General features: G+C 34.5%; 2 protein-coding genes and 1 non-coding gene across 9 annotated transcripts; all 3 read right to left on the bottom strand.

Annotated features, from left to right (window-relative positions):
* Positions 1-4,321: 4,321 nt before the first annotated feature.
* Positions 4,322-12,024, bottom strand: LOC120083467 (Pentatricopeptide repeat (PPR) superfamily protein). Of its 7 annotated transcripts, none has more exons than XR_016524502.1 (13): positions 11,457-12,024; positions 10,774-10,952; positions 10,561-10,638; positions 9,761-9,840; positions 9,339-9,423; positions 8,117-8,533; positions 7,236-7,343; positions 6,765-6,915; positions 6,596-6,683; positions 6,439-6,510; positions 6,315-6,368; positions 4,709-4,815; positions 4,322-4,628 (listed from the first exon to the last, which is right to left on the bottom strand). XR_016524502.1 is itself a non-coding variant. In XM_039039238.2 (13 exons), exons 1-12 carry the CDS (start codon positions 11,890-11,892, stop codon positions 4,738-4,740), a joined length of 1,773 nt encoding a protein of 590 aa, XP_038895166.1. In that variant the 5' UTR covers positions 11,893-12,024; the 3' UTR covers positions 4,322-4,628; positions 4,709-4,737. The 7 variants fall into 7 exon arrangements, 4 of the variants coding, with proteins under 4 accessions (XP_038895166.1, XP_038895173.1, XP_038895181.1 ...); XR_016524503.1 differs by having other exon boundaries at positions 10,774-10,946; XR_005483434.2 differs by having other exon boundaries at positions 10,774-10,982; positions 11,457-12,016.
* A 133-nt stretch (positions 12,025-12,157) lies between these two features.
* TRNAA-CGC (transfer RNA alanine (anticodon CGC)) lies at positions 12,158-12,230 on the bottom strand. Its single transcript has one exon. It is a non-coding gene; the product is annotated as a tRNA-Ala (tRNA).
* A 960-nt stretch (positions 12,231-13,190) lies between these two features.
* LOC120078194 (uncharacterized) lies at positions 13,191-17,090 on the bottom strand. Its single transcript, XM_039032421.2, has 7 exons — positions 16,874-17,090; positions 16,259-16,325; positions 16,102-16,163; positions 15,904-15,993; positions 15,673-15,809; positions 13,747-13,804; positions 13,191-13,642 (listed from the first exon to the last, which is right to left on the bottom strand). Exons 2-7 carry the CDS (start codon positions 16,323-16,325, stop codon positions 13,454-13,456), a joined length of 603 nt encoding a protein of 200 aa, XP_038888349.1. The 5' UTR covers positions 16,874-17,090; the 3' UTR covers positions 13,191-13,453.
* Between the last annotated feature and the right edge of the window lie 7,200 nt (positions 17,091-24,290).

The following is a 24,290-nucleotide window of genomic DNA, read 5'->3' as shown; positions in this document are numbered from 1 at the left end:
AACATTAAAAATAAACGAAGCTAATGCAAATACTCACAAAAAAATTTAAAAATTAATAACACCAAAAAATGTCAAGCAGTCCATGTAATATATCCATTATATAAGTAACATGGCAAAATTAAAATATAACTGAAATGGAATATAAGGGAATACAAAAAAAAAAGTAACACACAACCTCAAACTAATTAAATATTTCATATTAGTTTGGGCTGTATAACAAAACAATAAAAAGAAGTTAGAAAAAAATCTGAAATACTTATAATGTAAGAAGAGAACTAGTTCGAATAAAGAAGTACCTATGTTACTTCTATGAAATATGGATGGAGTCCACGGGTTGCCAAATCAAAATACAATGAGGCACCCTACCACCCACTAAACAACCAAAAGTTAGAAACTTAATAATATGAAAATAATATAACCAAACATTAGAAAGTAGAGAAGGAGAAACCGAAGTTAAGCAACCTACCGGATTGACAAAATAAATCTTGGACAATGGAGTCTCTCAGCAAATAGAGAAGAACCAACGTTGTTATTAAGGAAAAGTGAAGGGAGAGAGGTGGTGGTTGAACATTAATAACAACCCCAACAAATATTTTTTTAAAAAAAGTGTGACCAGCCTCGGAATATTAAGTTTACATCATGAATGAACTCAAATCCAATTAATAAATTGGTTAAGTTATTAATGAAGTGGTTGAATGGGTAGTGAAAATATGCAAGTGGAATAAAATTAACAAACAATCAGAATGGTCATAAATAAAATCAACAAACAATCAGAACGATCATTACTAAAATTGGTAGATAATTTAATAAATGAGGTAACTAATAATGCATAATATTGAAAACGTGTAAAATACGCGAGTATGATCAAGTATGATCGAGCACGATCGAGTATGAACAACCACGATCGAATATGATCTAAAGGAGTAATATAACATGCAACGGAAGAATTCAGAATCAATAAGCACTTAAACTATATTTAATTTGAGTTTTAAACATGCTATTCATATGACATTCATAAGAGGGTTTGAAACATATTACCTTTGAAGACCTCTTCCACGAATTCAGCAAAATTTCACCAAGATTGATCTTGATTCTTCGAGAAGACCACTACCAAGATCTTCTCCACTATGCTCAAGAAGGAATGTGTGGTGGAAACACTCAAATCAAGCTAAATTGAGGATGAACTAATAAGGGTTGAGTAGGGTTTTCAGTTTTTTTCACTCTAGTAAGTAAACTCAAAAATCTATCTCATCTTTCTACATAGAACTTCTATATATAGATAGAAATCATGCAAAACAATAGGGCTGCATGGATGGCACCACCTACTTGGTGATAATTGCATAAATCAAATGGATTTTGGTGAAATTCCATTAGATTGTAGTTAGTGGATTTTTCCTAAATTTGGAAAAATCCACAAACTTAAAACTAATTTTAAAATTGAAAAATGATTTTTAAATAAAACCATTTTATTTTAAATTAGTTTTATAAAATTAATTCAAAATAATTAATTTTAAATAAAACTAATTTTGATTTTAATTAAACTTTTTAATTAAAAGAATATTAATTTAATATCTTAATATTAAATTAATAAAACACTAATTTCACCAATATGATTCAATTTCATATTTAAATCATAATTGAAATATTAATTGATTCGTTTAATTTCAACTAAATTAAACGTTTTTATTTGTAACAAATATAATTAATTGAAAAACCCTAAAAAAATTGAATTTGAACATTTCAAATTCATAATCCTAATTCCAAAATTCATCCAATAAATATTCAATTTGTAATTCCAATTTATGAGCTAGTAGTGGGACCTAATGTACCTATAGATTATGAGCTCCAACGATTTGTAATTAATCAGTTAAATTCTTCAAATCGAATTAATTATTATTCATTAACTATCAAAGCACATCACTATAGTTCGATAGTTGCACTTTTCTCACTGTAGATATATTCCTATCCATGTAAACCATAATAAGTAAGTTGATCCTTCACAAATCGTTCGTAATTACAGCTGTGTCAAAATTACTGTTTTACCTCTATAAATACATCTTATTCCTTAAGTTCCCACTGACCATCTAATGAAAAATTGATTCATAATATTACTTATGAATCATGTCTCTCTCTGAGAAGGCGGGGCCCGATTGTTTAAGATCTGGAATCAGTACTTAAAGAACAACTTATCTGCTAACCCTAAAATGGGTAGGAGCGAATTCCATCTCGCAGGACTATGTCCCTAGCTATCTATCCGATCTTATTTCAAAATAGAAGGCTTATTGAGTAGTGTTCCATGCATATCAAAGGACAATCCCGAATAAACAGGAATTCATAACTAGCTCAGGATTAAGATCGAGTTATCCCATGTTACTTTAGTATAAAATAGTCAATTTTAAGAGTAAACGGTATTATAAAGAAAAGCGACTATTTCGTGGTCCAATCTTTATGCAAACTTATTGCATAAGATGCCCACACTCTCACGTCTCTACATGAATGATCAGTGGATCACATCATTTGTATTACCTATACAAAATGGGCCACATCCAAATCGTGTTAACAGGATGAGATACCCAATTTCGTTCCTATACTTATAGACCATTTAGGCTATATACTATTAACTTGATTATGTTTATGTCATCACATAAAGTTAAAATATTATATGTTTACTGAATTTTCATAATAAAATACAATATCAACAACTTTGTTTGAATAAAATACTCAATAATATTTTATTGATAAATAGAATGTTTAACACGATTTACAAACCGCAAGTTTGAGGGCATTTCCAACATGATCGAGTATGAACGATCAAGTATAATCGAGCATGATCGAGTATGAATGATTAAGTATGATCGAACATGATCGAGAATGATTGAGTATGATCGAGTATGTTCCAACATGTTCGAGGATGATCGAGTATGAACGATCGAACATGATCGAGTATGATCAAGCATGATCGAGTATGAACGATTGAGTAAGATCGAATATATTCAAGCATTGAGATGATATATGATACACGAAAGAAAAATGACAGTGAGTTACGACACGTTCTGAAAATGGACCCACAAACAATTAAAATCGGTGAGATAAGATAATGAGTTTCTAAACACTGAGATGATATACCAACCCATGATATATCATTTCATGTTGGGCTCTCAAAGAGTCCCTAAATGATATATTAATTTAGAATCTACGAGTAAAAAAACAAAGCAAAAATAGGTGCATTAGAATCCACAGCTGGTTGGCTTTTTCACACCAAGAACAACATGAGAGAACGTGAAAAATAAAGATTGTTTAAATTTAAAAAACCAAACTCTGTGATCCAAAGCTCTACAAAATAAAATGTTAAATATGTGAAGATAAGCACTCGTTGTCTTGAACAACAATTATTTTGTAGTCAAGATACGCATAGTTCAAATGTCATCAAGTATGTATTATCAATATCGAGGTCAGAGGTTTGATCATCCACCCTATATATTGTCCCAAAAAAAACAATGGGGCATATTAACACTTTAATTTTTCAATAAAGAGATTCAGAGGAACAATCAAAACAAGGTTGAAGAGAGTCCTTAAAGTAAGAATAAAGATACACAAGAGAAAAAGACATGAATACATATGGAATAAGTACTTGCTACTTGCAAAAAAGGTAACACTCTACATGCTCCACTTTCATATCAGTTTTTCCTAAGATTGATTCGACGTCTAATATTAATGTTGGATATTCATATCAATTTCCCTTAGATTTATTCAGCATCTTATTTTATGTTGAACAGTTTGTTTAAAGAAATAGAGTAGAAAGCCATTATGAGCGTAGCTCGGTGATAATTACTAAAAAAAATAGTTTTTGGAGAATGATCTACAAAGTCTCTTCAAAAGAATGGTAAAAACAAAGAAGAAAGAAAGAAAAAAGGTAGAGTTCCAAAATCCAATCCTAATCTCAAGGTATAGAAGATTCCATTTAAAGCTAAACCTTAGAAATTCACAGGCCCTTCCACATCACAAGGTGAATGTGATAAAGCAAGAATTGTACCAAATTCCATTCCCTAGCAAGTGATAAAAAAAATAAAGGTGCGATTCATGGATCTTTCTTTTTAATAGACGAATCATGAATCTCTCTCATTCTTTTCCTTTGCTCAGTGTCCCCGAGAAAAATACTTGTAAAAGTCACTTTGATAAGATTCCAAAGCTAAAATCATGTACATTTGGATTCTAAGTTAGACAATATAATACTATTCTAGATATGTAAAAAGGCTCTTTATCCTAACATCTAGCCGGTGGACAGTAAGAAGCAACTATCAGACCTAACTAAGAACATAACTGAAATGCAAAGACGGCTATTAATTTATTAAAATCATTAATGTGTTATATTTACGTGATAAACCACATTTCAGCACTCAGGAGGGAAAAGTTCTAAAGAAACTTAGATTTTAATGTACTTTTTCGTAACATTAATACAATTTAACAAATGAGATCTTCAGTGATGAGATATCTGACCACGAAGCACTGACCTGATGCTGCTTCACAACTTCATGTACATGCACCATTAATTGACATTTTCATTGAGGCTGGATTGTGAATGCGAAGGAAAAGAATTTGGAAAGTATTTGGTCTTGTTATTGATGCTCCTAGATTGGTTTGACAAATAGTAAGTCTGGGTAAATAGTACGGGTACAAGGTGATGTGGAAAGCGAGGTACGGATGTTACCTGGATTGAAAACATGAGTACAAGCTTGTCTAAACCTTTTCTGTTGGCATTGATTGGTTGAGAAGTCTTTCGGCTTCATCGTTGGCTTCTGCTTGTAATTTCCATCTCTGCATTGGTATTGACATAAACGGTTAGAAGAAAAAATAATTAATTAGCCAAAGGATGGAAATGGTGTCCGGCTGTCTGCTGATTGGCTCCAAAGATCAGGAAACCATTATAGTCCAGAAGAAAATATGAGGAACTCAGAAGACAACAGAAACCAAAGCCATTTATTTCGTTCTGAATTTAAGGGTGTTTAGTGAGGATTTTATTTTTTTAGAAAAATACCAATAAGAATCATATATTAAAAAGGTAGCCAAACTAACCGTTTTCTGTGCCCAACTAAAAACTCAGCAGACAACCCTACTTAGATGACACAAAAATCAAATATATTTTTCATACAATTGAAAATCAATGCAATCTGACTTATAAATAGCCATGTGCGATACCCAGCATCAGCTGATAGTAGGTTCAATCTTTGAGAGTAACTATGATGTGCTAAATTCGTTTGGAAGGCAACATATGGCGAGTTTCATGCAAATGTGTATTAGGTGACTGAGACCTTAGCTTGAAGACCCTTTGGTGTACTCTCATGGAAATTGTTTCTACCGAATTCAGATATACCAGCTTAATTGAGTTCGAAAACCTTATTGTTGCTCGTCAAGGACTTGATTATGATGAAGGGACATATAACCGGCAGTTTGTAAAGCTGGCTCTTAGTGTGGTGGTGGCAGAGGACACCATCATATGGTCCATCTCTACGTCTCAGAACTCTAGACGGCCAGATCCATGACAGTTTGACTGACTTGATGGAACTAGAACGGATTTCTATCACATAATGTTGAATGAAATCAGAGAATACTCAACAGAATGTAGCTAAGTAGGATAATTCGAGTATTTACACCCCTCCCAAACAAAAGCTTCTCAATATAATATTTTCCAACTCTTCTAAATTCCTATATAACTAATTTTTCCGACATTCACGGCACGACACTCTGATACATTTGCATATTTCTTGCAGTCAAAAACCGAAATACCCCTTCCCTCAAACTGCCTCATGCACTGTCAATGTTTCCCACCATCTCCTCGTAACATGTAACTTGCAATAGATATCTATCATTACCTCCACCCAAAGTTTCACCTATCCTCAAGGCGAAAAGAAGTATTTTAGCAGTTCATCAAAGTATTCTCATAATGCTTCATAAAACAGTATAGGTAAGCCCAGTGCTTCTTGTACTACCGTATGGATGGAAGTGATTGAAGGTAAGTCCAGTGGGTATGCCACCGGGCCAGCCCTGACAGTAATAGTGAATGAACCATAGTAAACAAGAGCAAGTTCCTCAAAATGTTGACGAGTAAGATACCCAGAGACCAATTGGTAGTATGAATGCAGTAAGAGAAAGGCACAATCTACAACAGTTAACATGAACCGGGGGTCTATTAGACTTCAGCATCACAACAAAGTAAACACACAAGCTGAGCTATCCCCGCTGCCCACAATAGAAGAATAGGGGGAAAATAGTAAGGCATGCAAACAAAAAATTAGTTCACAGTGATAAAGACATGCCTCTTCTAGATTTTCCAGCGCCATGATTTGCTCTATCTGTTCAGAAACCCTTTCCTGTAAAATGGGTCACAGAGGTAAATAACATTCATTCTGAAACTTATGACAAGGCAGAAATTGTACGCACCACACTGCTGGCTGCTTCAGCTGCAATAACATCAGACTCCATTTCAACTTCGATCTCAATCATTGAGGAAATCTGTCAAAAAAGATACCACTTAGTAACCATATCTTTCCGGGAGCAGGATTCTTAACACAATGGTATATCTTAGACTTAGACATACCCTTGCATAGCTTTCTATTAGTTCAATCCGTTGCTTAAGGGAATTTTCCAAGCCTTCTCGCACCTTTCTTATCCTACTTCTACGTGCGCTGGAGACAATAACATAAAGACTGAGTTTGGAAGACATTGAAAAAGAAGAAAAAAACTAAACTTCAAAATACTTTTACAACCTTAATAAGTCAATTGAAAATGAACATTGCCAACAGTTCATTGAATTAAGAAAGGATTACTCATAGTGTTTAGTAGGATTCACCGGTAAGAAGGTTCTCCTACAGCAAAAATTTTGTTCTCTAATTGGCACATCCGAGCCAACATCCAAACCTACATGACAGAAATTAAAGTACAGTTCACCAACCAGATCCTTAATATTTGATGACAACGTATGTTTGTATGACTTATGAGTGCGTATGTGAAGAAAGCCCAGGTTGAAGATTAGGGAACAATAATAGTACATACTTCCAGTATTTTTCTTCAGGAATAAATGATTAGTATGAGTGTGAAAAATTGTTAAAAGCTCATGCATTCAACTTAGTTAAAAACCATATAATATGTTCTTAATGTTAAGAAAATAGAAATTGAATTAAAAATTAAATTTACTTCATGATGCCATGACCAAGAGTCAAGACCATGTGAGTGCATACCTCCTTTTCAGCAGCCAGTTTTAAATCCCTGATACGAGACTGAAGTACATTATATTGAGATAAAAGCTGCTGTTTGATAGCAATGATATCAACTGATCGTTGAGGAAGCTGATACAATCAAAGAAACATATGAATTAGTTCTATTCAAGTATCGGAGAAGAAAAGTTAATATTAAAGAACAAAACAGTAAAATCTGATCACCATACGAGTGTAATAACTAATACTATTTTATGACCAGACATTCATTAGGGATTTGAGCAAGGTACCTAATTGTTGTTTCAAAAGGATGTAATTTAGCAATGGCAGCGGATTTTGTACAAAATATAAGGCAATATTTAAAACGAAGAATATTTGTAGAAAAATATGTACTACAAAGTTTTAAAAATTGATTTTTTTTTTTTCTTTTTTCAAGCATGCCATCAGGAAAAACAGCTTTTTTCTGTTTTAGAAGAGATGATTGATTTTGGCAAACCAGAAATTTGGGTATATAATGCAGAGAACTGTTGCATTTGTAGTGCCTTCCAACTTTTCAATGGAAACTGCTTTTCAATATTATAGTTACACGCGCGACATTTTCATGTTTAACTGTTATGTATCTTTATTTTCAAAGATTTTGAAAGATATTCAGAAATTTTAAAGTGCACTCCAAAATGTATTTAGCATAACGCTTTGCTAAATATGGGTTGCAGGAATAAATTTTTAAAATCCATCTCAAGTCATTTTCAACAGTTGACAACATTCAAATTTTAATTCAATGCGTCTACTGATCAGTGACAACAAACATACGCAAGAGATACTGTATCTGTATAAATATTGAAAAATAAGGTAAGGTTTAATATAGGCGTAGCAATACAGAAAATAGTGACTAAAGAAATCTGTACCCGATTGATTTGAGGCAAAATCAATGAATTCAAGGTAGCTCCTGCAGCCAGAGAAGCAAGTCCAGCAACTAAAAGCAACTGAGGCAAGCTGGGGTCAAGAACTCCAGATGCAGCATCTCCAGCGGCAGACAAAACTATGAGCGGAAAGAGGGTCGATGGGTTAAGTAAGGATGAGGTTCCCTTTGCTGGCACTCTTAATAATAGTGACTCCCGGCCATCTGAATGATTTGTCAGGCACATAGGCTCCCCAGAATAAAAATTGGGATCCTTTGGACTAAATTTAATAGGACCAACTTCTCTGAATACATTCGACGGAGCTGCAGCAGCAATTGTCACCCTTTCTCCCTCTCGTGCTGGGAGATCTGCTGTTTCAGTAGCAAACTTCTGGGTTCGTGCCACTCCGGAGGGAGTTTGTACCTAAAAAGAATGAAGAAGGAATAAATTAGTGACAGGAGCACGAGAACAGAGAGAATTGTAGGAAATGTAGAGAAGCAGAGCTGTGTATACATTGCCTCAAAAACATAGGATAATCAAGACAGAAATAATAATATCCATGTGGCTTTGGAACTTTTATAAAAAACAGCAGGCTGGCAAACTACATTCGTAATTAACGAGAGTAACACTCATTCCTGAGATGATAGCATACTTTCCTACACGTCATTTAGTAAAAACTCCTACCTTGCATGGTTTATGCTAGTAGTTCAAAGATATTAAGGAGACCTACTTATCTATACATTATATGCGATTACAATGAAATCCTACAAATAAAGAAAGAAAATCAGTAAGAAAAGTGTACGCAAGTATCATTAAATTCTAATGAATACAAGGTTGTGCCAAATTTTCATGAGCGAGATTAAAGATTAGTTATTCAACCAGCTAGATATGATAACTGGAAAAGAGAACAAAATGATGTTTCCATGATGAGTACACAACTTCGCAAGTTTGAATAATTTTAAGGCCGCACAGTTATTTAGTAATGAAACATACGTTGGATGAATTACTCAACAGATCACAATAAGGTAATGGAGAAATGGGGAAGATGAGAAATTATTCCAAATTTCCAATAACATTAGAAACGATAATTATTCATGCATTACTCATCCCGCTGATGAGCAACAGCAAACAGATACAGATCATATGAGCAAATATTTGGAATTGGATGATGAAAGCAATTGAAAGAACCAAATAGTTCAAAGTTGAACTGAGGTTATTTTATACATACCACAATGGAGTGCACAGCAGCGGGAATTTTTCGCTTCATTATATTCAAGAATCGGAGTGCTTTTTCCCATGCAGGAGTATCCATGCTGCGTTCGGCAGGAGGAGATCCTTAGAAAAAGTGAATATTCGAGCATCAACATCTAATGCAAATATGTTTTATTAATTAATATATACTTGAGAAATAAGATTTGCAACAGTTGAATATTAGCCCGAACTCTAAGTTCATAATGTTCAGGGTAGTGGGCAATGAACGTATAGTATTAATGGGAGAGTGTACTAAGCTCACAACTGCAAAATGATCGTTCACTTAAAAGACATTTCAGAACTTGAACCACAGCTTATTAAAAGCACATAACAAAAAACATGGGATTAAAGTAATAGCCAACTAAACAAATAAAGTTAGCAATATGCAGGTGAACCTACCTAATTTCTTCTGAATCAATATTAACTATGTTTCCTGAAATAAGTTCATACTTGTAACGGCACCTTGCACAGGATACAATCTGCAAAAAAAGCATTGTCAAAGGTAAGAGGTTGCGGGGGTATAGGTGTAGTTTGTAAAATAAAGATAAATAAATAAATAATTAAAAAAATTGGGAGATAAAACATTTGTATTTCTCAAAGACAAGACATTCGAGTCTCTAAACCACATATCTCAGAGATAAAGCATCAGCTTTTGTTTAAAAATAAACCAGGAGTTTTGAACAAATACTTGATTAGGTGCACAACATCATAAGTCATGGAAATTACAGTGGCTAATAATTAATGTCCACCGACAAAGGCTTCAAGACAAAATCTACAGTACTTCATAATGGCACGAAAGGATGGGATAAATCTGAAGTAAGAACAAACTAATAGAAATTTGTAATATAGAAAGTAAACAATTGTCCAAATCATGAAAACAAATATAGGAGATGATTTATTTTATATCAACCCTATCTTGTCATGGCATAAAGGCCCTATATCACGATGGACATTGCACAAACATGTGGTGTTAAATGATGTAGATATACTTCATAATCAACAATATACAAATTACTACAATATGAAGTATAGTAAGCGATCTTAGAAACAGCTAATGCAGCATAGTCACACTCTATCTGAACATCTAAAGTCTAAACCTAGTTTCCCCGGGGAACTTGAAGAGATGTTTTTCAACCATTCATTCTAGATAAACTCCCCGATAGAATGCAACCCACAAAAGCTGCCATGTACTTCCATACCTGAATACCGTGCTGGGGTTGTGCAACCGCAACTGCTACCATACAACTGGGACACTGCACTACCTTTCCAAATGGTACCTTCAAACATATTACAGCTATTCAGGAAGCCTGTCTTACATTGTTTTATGTTCATCACGACGCAGTAATAAACAACTATGTAAATGTCTGCATACGAATGTGTTCATACACATCTGAACAAAAATGGTTTCTCACCTCCTCAGCAGGTGATACACCAACACGGCAAATAATCTCGATCATCCTAAGTGCATCAGAGACCCTCAAGGATGCTGCAAGACCTTGAATCAGCAATGTATATACATGAACATCTGGCCTTGACCATTTCCATCTCTCAACAGTGGAAGCATTTTCATTAACACCTTCCCATGCTGTAACTATGTACAATGGCAATGGATTAAGCAAATCTGCAGATATCATACCCTTGGGCATTGAAAATTCGTGTAAAGAAAACCTCTGCGTATTTCGACCCTGGACTTGACAAAAACAATGCCTACAACCACTAAGATTCTGCTAGGTTCCTTTCCTTCCTAATCCTAATCAATCCTGCCCAGCTATTATTCTAATCCCATACCCTTCCTAAATGCCCTCAAAGTAACGAGGACGCGAAATCAGCTAGATATGAAGGACAGACGAAGAGAATAACAAAAAGTATCATCAAATTACATGAAGAAATCATGGCAGAATGGAAAAAGACACCAAATCAGAGACGAATCCCGATGGCGAAAGTCCACCGTCTGTCCTAACAACTAACTAACTAAAATAAACCATTCCAACAATTCATATACCTGGTTCTATATTTTCCAGAATGAGTTTAAATTATTAAACAGATAGAACTTCAAATACACAAACACAAAAACGCACAAGTCACAGACACAAACCTTGATAGAAAGTGGAGCGCATTGCATAGAACACGGACAAAGCAAGCTCAGGATTGTTACACTTTAATGCAGCCGCAATAATCAAACAACAGTCCGAAGCAGACACAGTACCTCCACTTCTCCCTGACTTATCAGCGATCATTCTTAGCGCTTCATCAGCATCCTTAGCACCCGAAACAGCCCTAATCAGCTCGTTGTGGAGTAAATCCGAAACAGGATTCTCAAAAGCCGCAGCGCCGTCGATATCGCTGCCACTTAAAGAAGCTCGAACTTGCATCGACTTAGAGAAGGAGGTGAAAGCAAAGAGAGCGTGGGAACATAGAAGGAGAGGCATGAGAACGGTAGCGCCATTGGTTGCAGAGGCGAGTGGTTCGAAGAGTTTGGGAGGGGGGAGACGAGTGATATTGAGCCATGGTGAAGTTAAGTTCAGAATCATTGTACGGTGAAGGTTTGGATTGAAATGAAGGAGAATTGGTGTAGAAAAATGGCATAGAATTTGTCGAATGCTTTGTTTCTCTCTCTTCTGTGATTTATTTTTCTCTCACTAACGTGGAGGATTTTGGCGGATAAAGGATGAAGAATGAGAGGTCGTTAGGAGAAGACGACGGGGGAATGGTTGCGTGCGGACGGGTACATGGGAAGACTAAATGGAAATTTGATCGTAGCCGTCCAAATTTGGATTGTGGTAAAGAAAAAAGAAATGGAGGTGCGGGGAATCGAACCCCGTGCCTCTCGCATGCGAAGCGAGCGCTCTACCATATGAGCTACACCCCCATTGATCATTCGTTTCATTAAATTTGATTTTCTCTTAGTGAAAATTTCGTCGCATATTTTCCTAATATTATTGTTATTATTATCATTATTTTCTTTTTTAACAATATGGAAAAGGGAGAATAGTACACGCGTCTGTGGTAAGTTGAATTAGACACATTTTAGCATTACCAAATAGATTTGACAGGTTTTAAGTTGTAGTATTGAGCTAGCACAGAGTATAAAGGTTTATTTATTTGGAAATTCAGTTTCATAGTTTTATCCTTTATGAATATAGTGTCTCCTTATTGAACAAAAAGGAATTTATTTATTTTTATGAAAACAAATAAAAATTCCAATAAAATGCGTTTCATTATGTTCGAGATTAGTATTTTGACCAGGTACATTGATTCACAATAGAAACATAATTATCTTTTTTTCAAAATAAAAAAAAACAAAAACAAAAACAAAAATGAAAAGTGGATGATCATTTGTTTAAGAGTATAACACATATTTTGCATCTTGGTTTTGAATCTAATTAGTCCCTCAATTTTAAACAGTTGCATTTTTTGTTTCCATTTATTCATTAAAACTAATTTTTAATTATTTTAAACTGGTAATGGTGTAGTTAACCCAAGTGATAATCTAGAACAAAGTCGAATAAAATTGTGAATCTCAGACGTTAAAATCAAAATTCAATGGTGAAAGTTGTGTGACATTTTGCTGTAGGCAAATTTGGAAGCTTGCCATTGTTATCTAAATTAGTTGACAATGCTGTTATCTATCGATTATATATTCATCTTTATTATTATTCATTTATCATTTTGGAGTCATCTCTTCTTGTCTATACTGTAAATACCATTTGAAATAATAATCCTCTTACAACAGTATTTCAAAGACGCAAAGTTGAAGGGAACGGGCGTCTAAATAGGATTTTTTTGTTAAGAGAACAAGTAGAGAAATTAGGCCAACAAGAACACGAAGGAAAAGAAAAACCACTGTACACAATCTGCAAGGATACAGAAAGATCTCTGTTCGTACTGAAGCTAGAAAAAGCTAAAAATAGCAAGCCAAAGGGTTTGGATTAAAAAAAAAAAGGAAAAAAGAAAAAAAGAAACAACCAGATTCCTTTTTATCCCCTATCAGCTATCGGGTGCCGAAGACAAGCAAGCCAAATTAAGCATCATCTACATTTCCCACACAAAAGATCAATTCATTGCACCAGGTATGTGTTGTGTATTCTTCAGTTACCAAAACGGCCTCTTCCCCCATGGAGGTCTTTGCTGCCAACCACCATTCCTTTGTGCCCCGCCGCTATTTTGTCGCTGTGCTAACACCCTCAACCTCTGTTCCTTCATGTTGGCAAACAGTGAGTCAAGAGTTTGTGGCCTCTGTCTCGGCGTGACATTTGTTTGCGGCTGGGCCGGTGCAGATACCTGTAGACGGAAGGTGGGTGAGGGAAATAAACGAGAGATCAAACAATTGCAAACCATTGAGGAGCCCTCTACACTTCTGGCCAACTCAGTAAGGAACACAGTACCTTGGGAACAAAGGTTCCATTAATGAAAGGCTTCCTTGGAACCGGTGGAGTATCAACCCTGTACCAAAAAATGTTGAAATGATTGATGAACAGAAGATAAAACATTTATAAGTAAACCCGCTAGGTAAAACATGTATTATCCAATTTAGAATTTCACAAACAACAACAATCTTCAACATGTCCTTGAGTGTCTAGATACAAGTCGATCAAGAGTGTCTTACCTCCGTGATCAAAATTGAAATGGTAACCCCATAAACAGAAATAAAAGACAAACCAGATCAGGAGAATGCAGTCATCGAAAAATGTGAATCAGCTCAAAATGCGTTACGCTTGATAGGATCCAGAAAAGCACTTTCTGGTTAAATAGGATGATCCATCCAAACCTCAAATCAAACACCCCACATGCTTTGCTTGCTTTAATGCACAATGAAAAGCTCCAAACTAGTATTATCAATGAACAAAAAATATACTCCAGGAAGATTCCTGTCCGGAACTTGAACCAGAAAATGAAGGCTTCAACCAGAAAATCAAGCAGCATGAACTTCTGCAGTATTAGTGTATTCCACTGACTAAACCCAAGATCTACACATGATACCTCACAGAACAGCATAAAGTCATCTTTCGACACATTTTAACTCACCATTCATAGTTCCTTCAGCACTTATGTTATCACAGGGATTATGCAACAACAAATTACCAAAATCGGAGTTCTTGTTTTACTTGCAACAAGCAAAATTTCAATTCCACCCCAAGGATCTACTATAGAAAATGAAATATCATCTCCCATGGGCCAGGCTGAGTGGCTGACTACGGGAATTTATAGAACCATATTTCACAAGTGGAAAACTTTCAGTGGTCGAGGGTTTCCTCATTTGAGTCCTATGGCTAGTGAACAAGTAGAAGTGCTTGTAGACTTGTCACAACATGGTAGTTGGAAGGCTAACTAATGTCCCCAGGATGCGACAGCAAGTGAAAAGGGAACACCAAGTGGAATAAAGGAAACTAGCAGACGGATCACTAAAATAGATACAAAATTTACCAAAATCTCACAATACCACAGGCCCAAAAGGTTCTTTGCCTGCATTATTGCAAGCCAATGAAGATATGTCAATTGTCATCCACCAGGAATGGAAGTTAACAGCGGAGTTTGAGCATGATGAACAACAAGACTATTGTGGAATAATCAATAAAAGGGAGATGCCACAATTTTAAACCATCTGGTGTAGTTAAAACGTCACATCTTGAAATACAGCTTCCACTTCCTTGCAACAAAAGAGGTATCCGGTCAAGGCTGCTCTAATGATATGGGTTGTCTACGAAGGCTTGAGAAATCCAAGACAATTAACAAATTTAACAAGGAGCAAAAACTCAAAAGTATACACACTCATCCAATGCACACAAAAGCCCTTTTTACCACCACATTTTTCCAGATGACCGCAGCAAACAAATTCATTCAAAATTTCCAAATTATCTTTGTCCCAACTTCTGCAGACTCCACCAATCACTTACTCGTCAGAAAACCAAAAGATAACTCGATGCATTCCAAAACCAGACTTAAGAAGATAAAGCAGAAACAATTCCCAGTCAGCATGGAAGAATCAAAATTATTGGAAATAGTCCCACTCCAATTTAACTGGTTGAAGCAAAAACTTATCATCCAGTTTTTCCAACCAACATATTATGTTGCTAACTTCATATAGTAAAACTTGATGGACATTGTAGAAGTCATCAATTGTGTATAAACGTGATTTACCTGTCACAGCATCAAATAACACATTAAAACAATCAGCAACCAGGTTTCAATTGTTAAACTGATAGCATTTCTTCTTTTATATATCATACAGTTTTAGAAGGTTGCTGATTTTCAACATATGTTCATAATTTACGAGAAGACCTTTCTGTAGGTTACGAGGTATTGGTCAATACCTTGTTTTATTCCAATTGGTTGCCCTACGATTAAAAGCTCTAGGGCGAATTGGAGCAACTGCAGCCTTTCTTGCAACCTCAGTTGCCAAAGGAAACTGATTCCCTTGAAAGCTTGACCTTCTGTTGGCCAAAGCCCCCTAAAATTTAAAAAAAAAAAAAAAAAAAAAAAATCAAAACTCATCATACAAAATAGCAACGTAAATTATAATCAAGTTAAATGACTGCACAAACCTGTCTCAGAGAAGACCTAGAGTCCATGAAACGCTGCAACTTTCTGGGTCTATTTTGAGAAGCATTATTTGGAAATTTCTGCATTTTGTTCTGCATGTGGAAAGATAAATCACTACATTATCATAATAAAAAGAAATTTTCCAATTTCAAAAATGGACTACCCAGATTAAAGGCATGATAAAGAAAACAGGTTATTACCGGTATCCTTCTTTGCTTCGTGCCTTTATTTCCCGTATTTTTGGACATTTTAATAATGTCGTCTAATTCAAAACAAATGTAGAAACAGAATAATCAATAAATTTTTAAGATGTACATAAATTCAAAAGTACTGAAGCAAGAAATTCAAAAGCCCAACCTAAAGCCATATCCATCTTCTTCTCAGTTATGGCAATCGCCTCGGTAGTAAGTGGTTTAGCCGCCATCTAACACAAAGTTAGAAAAATAGAGTTGGTAGTGAACAAAGAAAAGTAACATTCAAAATAAATTCAAAACAATAGGGACGCAAAGCCGCTCAGAAAAGCGCACAAAATCATGCAGCTCCTCGCCAGGGTTCGTTCAAAGAATCAAGAAAAAGAACAATACTGCGTAAATCAGACACATGGCACAGAAAACTCAAAGAAACCAGCCATAACCTTACATAAGTTGCAGAAACAAAAGTTACCAATAGATACAATATACTTCTATGGTCTCATTATACATCGAAAAAAACCCCGAAAAAGGAAACTGCATCCAAATACAGAGACCTTCAACAATACAACCATAACAGAACCAAGAAACTTCCCACTCGCACTCAAACCTTATGATATATCAAATGAAAAGCCATAACTCACGGGGCAAAAGTCTACTCCGGCTCCCACAAGAAATCAAACAGCAACCATACAAAAGAACCACGAAATCGGAGACAAAACATCTAGGGTTTCCATCGTAAAGTAAGCATCGTAGATCAAAACGGAGAAGAAAGAACACACACCTCTTGAGGAGAAGATAACTCGCCGCTAAAACCGATCGGAGAAATAGCAGTGAAGAATTAGGGCAGAGAATTAGGGAAAACCTAAACGAAAGAGATGAAAAGTTCCTGAGCTTTGCGGAAGAGTCAAATTCCTTGCCGCCGAAGGAAGACGAAACTCGGGTGGAAAAAAATAGGGCAAAGGAAGGGTTATATATATAGAGGAGACAACAACGACGTCGTTTGAGTAGAAATTTCATGTAGAAATAATATTAAGGACGTTTGATAGGGATTTGGAGTCCGCGTTAGCTGGAAGAACCGAAAGATATTTGCTTATCCCAGAGGGCAGCCCGATTTTGGTGTGCGGGTAAAATGACAGCTCAGCATTTTCACCAACCACTTAGATTATGACACGTCTTTAAATAGGGTCCTAGATTTTTTTTTTTTTTCAAAAGTTGCATATTAACTTTTACATTAAAAATGTTTTAAAAGACACCTCTACCTGTAGAAATTCATTCTTTTAAAAAATGTATATAATAATAATTTATTCCTTCAAACGTCGTAAAATAATTTGTTATTTATATATAAGTTCAACTTTAGATTGAAATTGGGAATTTGAATTTCTAACTTTTAAAGATGTTGTTTAGTATCCAACTTATTGATGAGATGAATATTACATCGGTTGATAATAATTTTATTTTGTATTATTATTATTATTATTATTTTGTAATTGACAAATGACAGTCCCATAACTTGTAGCTTTTAAAAGTGTTTTTATGAAGTTGCCAATACATGCGTGTATTTTTGTACATATAACAAGTATAATCTTAAAAGCAAAAGAGGATTAAGTTCTTCAAAATTTGTCCTAAAAATAAATAAACAAAAGTTCTTCAACATCTCCCTTATTGACACATTATGTATACTCTTGTGATTTTTATTTTCAATTATGGGGTAGGGATCGAACTATCTATTATAGTTGATGTCCTAAATCTCGTGGGTCCTGTAGTTTGAACTGTAATGTACAGAGATTTTATTAATTTAATAAAATTTGAGATGTTTTATTTGACATTTAGTAGCATTAACCCACAAACCAATAAACTAACCTCCAAGGTTATCTTCTGTAACTTAAACATGTATGTAAAGACATACGGGTGGATTGTGTTTAAGTAATAACCTAAATGGTCTTTAGTAGATGGATAAGGTAGAGTATCTTATCCTGGTGACACTACGAATACGACCCGTTTTGTAGATGTTACAATTGTTGTAAAGTGCTACAAATAATTTGATCATTATCGTTCATATATGTGAGCAGGGTATTCGATACAAATAAGTTTGTATAAGACTTTACCACGAAATGACTAGTCTTACTATATAACGCCATTAATAGTTGAGACTTACATTTTAACAGGATGACCATATGTGACATGACATGAATCTTGAGTGAGTTGGGAACTCCTATCTATGAAGGTGATCCTTTGATTTGTATGGGTGAGAGTGGTCATATTGTCAATTCAATAAGTCTACCATTTTGGGGATTCGTCTGATTTGGGAGTTGGAAACACAGTTACAAAAAATGGAATTCACTCATTCCCTAACGTATGGATAAATAGATAAATTGCTCCCTTAAGGGCTGATTCTGAGTCTTGAACAATGTGGCACCACACCCTCTATTGGGCCAAAAGGGGTTTGGTCATAGTTGGACTATAACCTATTATTCATTAGAGGGATTAGTTGTACTTAAGAATTTAGATGTAACTAAGGGACAAAACGATAATTTTGACCAACTATATTTATGAACAATTTGTGAAGGGTCATTGTACTATTGACTGGTTATATCCAATGAACACAAAAATATATTTGTAGTGCGAATAGTGCAGCTGTCAGTCCTTGATGGAGTGGCCAACAATTAATAGATGTTTAATAATTTCGTTAAAGGAGTTTAACTAATTGTTTAAGTATCATTGGAGCTTCAATCTTCATGTTCATAAGGTTCCTTCTATAGCTCAACGGGGATTATTGATAATCAATTTTGGATTAATTTGAATTGTTCAAATTCATTGAGGGAAATAATTACATGTGATATAACTAATTTAACTTAATTGTACATGATATAATTAATATAATGTATTCGATACATTATAATATAAAGTTTATTTGAGAGGAAATAAATACTTGAATATGATTTGTTGGATTTTATGTCCTAAAACTCGTAGTTTGTAAATTAATAAACATATTTTGTTTTTTTTCCGATAAAGTTGTTATTGAAATTGTAATCTCGAATCCAATAAACTAAGGTCCTGAGGCTATTTAATGTAGTTTGAACTTTATGTAGTGACATAAAGGTAGATCAAGTTCAAATATAGAGCCGAAATGGTCTATAGTATATGAATAAGGTTGGGCACCTTATTATGGGGACACTATGGATGCGGCCCACTTTGTAGTTAGTACAAACGATGTGATCCTGAATTGTTCATATAGAGATATGTGAGTGGGGTCATCCTATGCAATGAGTTTGCATAAGACTGAACCATGAAATAGTCATTTTTTACGTTATAAATGTCGTTTTATGTATAAAACTGACTATTTCGTTAATTGATGACCTAGGTAACTTAATCTTAATCATGAGCTAACTATGAACTTCTGTTTACTCGGAATTATCCTTAGATCAGCATAGGTGAGGGCAGCTCAATATCACTGGCCCAATAAGCCTCCCATTTCAAGGGTAAGATCAAGTGGATAGCTAGGAACATAGGGTGTAAGACGGAATTCACTCCTACCCGTTATAGGGATAGTAGATAGGTTGTTTCCTTTAGTACTGAATCCAGGTCTTGAACAAGAAGTAGAGGGATTCGGTTTATAGGTTGGACCTTAAACCAATTGTTTATTAGAGGATCAGTGGAACTTAAGAAACAAGATGTAGTCTTGAGGGTAAAACGATTTTTATGACCCAGTCGAGATTTACATTTTAACAGGATGACCATATGTGACATGACATGAATCTTGAGTGAGTTGGGAACTCCTGTCTATAAAGGTGATCCTTTGATTTGTTTGGGTGAGAGTGGTCATATCGTCAATTCAATAAGTCTACCATTTTGGGGATTCGTCTGATTTGGGAGTTGGAAACACAGTTACAAAAGATGGAATTCATCATTCCTTAACGTATGGATAAATAGATAAATTGCTCCCTTAAGGGCTGATTCTGAGTCTTGAACAATGTGGCACCACACCCTCTCTTGGGCCAAAAGGGATTTGGTCATAGTTGGACTATAGCCTATTATTCATTAGAGGGATTAGTTGTACTTAAGGAGTTAGATGTAACTAAGGGACAAAACGATAATTTTGACCAACTATATTTATGAACAATTTGTGAAGGGTCATCGTACTATTGATTGGTTATATCCAATGAACACAAAAATATATTTGTAGTGCGAATAGTGCAGCTGTCAGTCCTTGATGGAGTGGCCAACAATTAATAGATGTTTAATAATTTCGTTAAAGGAGTTTAACTAATTGTTTAAGTATCATTGGTGCTTCAATCTTCATGTTCATAAGGTTCCTTCTATAGCTCAACGGGGATTATTGATAATCAATTTTGGATTAATTTGAATTGTTCAAATTCATTGAGGGAAATAATTACATGTGATATAACTAATTTAACTTAATTGTACATGATATAATTAATATAATGTATTCGATACATTATAATATAAAGTTTATTTGAGAGAAAATAAATACTTGAATATGATTTGTTGGATTTTATGTCCTAAAACTCGTAGTTTGTAAATTAATAAACATATTTTGTTTTGTTTTTCGATAAAGTTGTTATTGAAATTGTAATCTCAAATCCAATAAACTAAGGTCCTGAGGCTATTTAATGTAGTTTGAACTTTATGTAGTGACATAAAGGTAGATCAAGTTCAAATATAGAGCCAAAATGGTCTATAGTATATGAATAAGATTGGGCGCCTTGTTCTGGGGACACTATGGATGCGGCCCACTTTGTAGTTAGTACAAACGATGTGATCCTAAATCGTTCATATAGAGATATGTGAGTGGGATCATCCTATGCAATGAGTTTACATAAGACTGAACCATGAAATAGTCATTTTTTACGTTATAAATGTCGTTTTATGTATAAAACTGACTATTTCGTTAATTGATGACCTGGGTAACTTAATCTTAATCCTGAGCTAACTATGAACTCTTGTTTACTCGGAATTATCCTTAGATCAGCATAGGTGAGGGCAGCTCAATATCGCTGGCCCAATAAGCCTCCCATTTCAGGGGTAAGATCAAGTGGATAGCTAGAAACATAGGGTGTAAGACGGAATTCACTCCTACCCGTTATAGGGATAATAGATAGGTTGTTCCCTTTAGTACTGAATCCAGGTCTTGAACAAGAAGTAGAGAGATTCGGTTTATAGGTTGGATCTTAAATCAATTGTTTATTAGAGGATCAGTGGAACTTAAGGAACAAGATGTAGTCTTGGGGGTAAAACGATTTTTATGACCAAGTCAAGATTACGAACAACCTGTGAAGGATTAGCTTACTAATCATTGTTATATCAAATTGACACGAATATATCTACAGTGAGGAGAGTGCAACTACGAGACTTTAGTGGAATGACCCGTTAGTTAACAAATGTTGATTAATTAGGTTATAGAGTTTTACCGGTTAATCTCGAATTATTGGAGCCCATGATTTGTAGGTCCATTAGGTTCCCCTACTACCTCATATGGAATAAACTTAGAACAGTATGATAGAATAATTCGAATTGTTCAAATTAGATGAAGAGAGAGAAATCGACGAGTATATGTGATATAGTAGTCGGGTTTTCAATTTAGAGATACAACTTTAAGATTTAAATGTGATTTAAATATCAAGAATATGAATACGTTCATATTCAGAAGCTCGAAAATAATGGAAATGGTCACAGATGTATAAAGTCAAAGAGTTGACTTTTTGACTTTGAAAAGTCGAACTTTGACTGACTTTATATTCAAATGTGGTTTGAATTTCGAGAAAATGAATGTAGATTCATGCTCGGGAGGTCAAAATTAGTCAACACGGAAAAAATCATAAAAAGTCAAAATGTTGACTTTTTGGTCAAAGTCAAACTTTGACCAAATGACTATTTTGCCCTTTGGCTAAAGTTAGTGAGAAAATCCAAACTTTTGTTGGATAATTCTACTAACAAAATAGTGGGCTAGGTGTTGGTTTATAGTGGTGACATTAAGCCCACTTAGATAGTGGATTCTAGGTGTTGGTTTTTATGGATTTAGTTCCTGCAATTGTTGCATTGTTTTTTTTTTTTTTTTTTTTTTATAAATGGGGCTTTGAATTTGGATTAAAAACTTTTGCCATTTGTCCAATTTTTTTTTCTAAATTTGGGCTGGAAAAATCACTTTTCTTTGAGTGAAGTTCAAAAAAAAAAAAAAAAGAAAGAAAGAAAACCTATACCCAACCCAAAATCTATCTTTTATTTCCAACTTTTTCTCTCTCTTGGGTTTCTTCATTCACCGGGTCCCAAACCCGGTTCTGAGTCGAGAGGATAGTAGGTCAACTCTAGTGGTGGTTTGGAAGAGTTTGGGTCGAGATTCAGTGAGGAAAAGCGATTTTCGGGAGCTTCAAAGGTAAGTTAATTTACTGTTTTTCCTTCATTTTGCATGCTAATTTCCTTTTGATTGAAAGTATGTCTCGTGTTCCATCACGATTAATGTTAATTATGTGAATTGGATTCGTATAATTAAATTTAGTATAAATGAGATTTATATTAAATATCATGAATTAATGAGAAAATTAAAACTATAGGTTATATTGTATTTGATACAAAATAAAACTATAAATTATGTGTTATATATGACGTAACACATATATATATAATGTATTTATTTTAATTAAAATTAATTTAATTTTAAAATTAAAAGGAGTGAAATAACTTCTTGAAAGAACTCGATTTACAAGATCCATGAGCGGAAGCGGATCATCCAAATCTCATTTCGATTTAAAACAAATGTTTACAGTAAAACATACAGATTATGCACTTTAACTAAAATTACAGCATGCTTTTAAACAACAAAAAGGGTTCAAGTGATTATAGAACTCTTCTTCACGTAAATCCCTCGAACTGTCACGAACACTTCGAACAATCACAAACTCCTCAAACAAACAACAGTTGAACTCGAACCAAAAGGAGAGGACACTATCACTTGGAGACCTTGGTATTCTAAAGGTGAGAACCCAGGAGTGGTGGGCTCTGACTATTTTGGCTAGGAGGGAGTTTTTGACTTAAAAGGAAGAAGACGGTTGAAGAAGGAACATACTATCATATAGAGATCTCAATCGTTTAGAGAAAAGCTCTATCGTATAGGCCTTGAGTAAATAGTGTAATCTCACTTACAAAAACGTGTAGTGTAATCTTGGAATAATAAAATCATATTTTATTTATTCCATTTTTCATAAAAATCAATTAACCTCCCATTAAGGTGGTTAGAGAGAAAAATGGAGTAATTATCAAATATAATAAATAATATAAATAAATATGATAACCAACTTATCATATTATATTTATAACCTATGATTTTAATATTACATCACATACAATATAAACTGTAGTTCTTTTTCTTTATTTTGTGACATTTAATATAAATCATATTTATATTAAATTAAAAACTATGAATCTCATTCATAGAATATATATTTGAATCACATTCAAATATTTATTCCTCCAATTAAACAATAATGTATCAAATACATTATGTCAATTATATCATATATAATTGAATCAATTGAATGTATCATATATAATTAATTCCCTCTTATTAATTTAAACAATTCAAATGAACCCAAAAACTGATTCTCGACTAAATTTTTTTGAGCTACCAAGGGGACCTTATGGACCTGTAGCTTGAAGCTCTCACTTTAATTACATTATCCACCATTGGTTAACTGTCGGGCACCCCACTAAAGACCGACAGCTGCACTCTTCGTACTACAGATATATTTTTATGTCCATTTGATATAATCAATCAACAGTACGATGACCATTCACAAATTGCTCAAAAGTACAACTAGGCCATATTACTGCTTTGCGCTTGTAGTTACCTTTAACTCCTTAAGTACCACTGATTCCTCTAATGAACAATAGATTGTAGTCCCACTATGATTAAACCTCTCTCGGACCACGAGAGGCTGTGGTGCTATTTTGTTCAAGACTTGGAATCAGTCCTTAAGGGAGCAATTTATCTACTTACCTCTGTTTCGGGGAAGGAGTAAATTCCATCTTGTGTAGCTAAGCTCCCAGCTCCCCAGTCAGACGAATCCCCAAAATGGTAGACTTGTTGAGTCGACGATCTAACCATTCTCACCCATACAAATCAAAGGACTGCCCTCATAGGCAGGAGTTCACAACTCACTCAGGATTAAAGTCATGTTACCTAT

This window comes from Benincasa hispida, chromosome 1 (assembly GCF_027475165.1).
Source record: "Benincasa hispida cultivar pf3 chromosome 1, pf3_genome.v1.1, whole genome shotgun sequence".
Classification (NCBI taxonomy): Eukaryota; Viridiplantae; Streptophyta; class Magnoliopsida; order Cucurbitales; family Cucurbitaceae; genus Benincasa; species Benincasa hispida.
This window is presented reverse-complemented; position numbering and strand designations above follow the sequence as displayed.

Bases quoted from the DNA above. Each gene is read 5' to 3' on its own strand.
- LOC120078194 (XM_039032421.2), bottom strand. From the start codon at position 16,325: ATGGCGGCTAAACCACTTACTACCGAGGCGATTGCCATAACTGAGAAG. The intron at 13,805-15,672 runs GTATTGACCAAT...TTTTTGGTACAG, and splicing joins ACCAATTGGAATAAAACAAG to GGTTGATACTCCACCGGTTC. The intron at 13,643-13,746 runs GTACTGTGTTCC...TTCCGTCTACAG, and splicing joins ATGGAACCTTTGTTCCCAAG to GTATCTGCACCGGCCCAGCC.
- LOC120083467 (XM_039039238.2), bottom strand. From the start codon at position 11,892: ATGATTCTGAACTTAACTTCACCATGGCTCAATATCACTCGTCTCCCC. The intron at 10,639-10,773 runs GTGAGAAACCAT...ATATGTTTGAAG, and splicing joins GTGTATCACCTGCTGAGGAG to GTACCATTTGGAAAGGTAGT. The intron at 9,841-10,560 runs GTATGGAAGTAC...CTTTTTTTGCAG, and splicing joins AACCCCAGCACGGTATTCAG to ATTGTATCCTGTGCAAGGTG.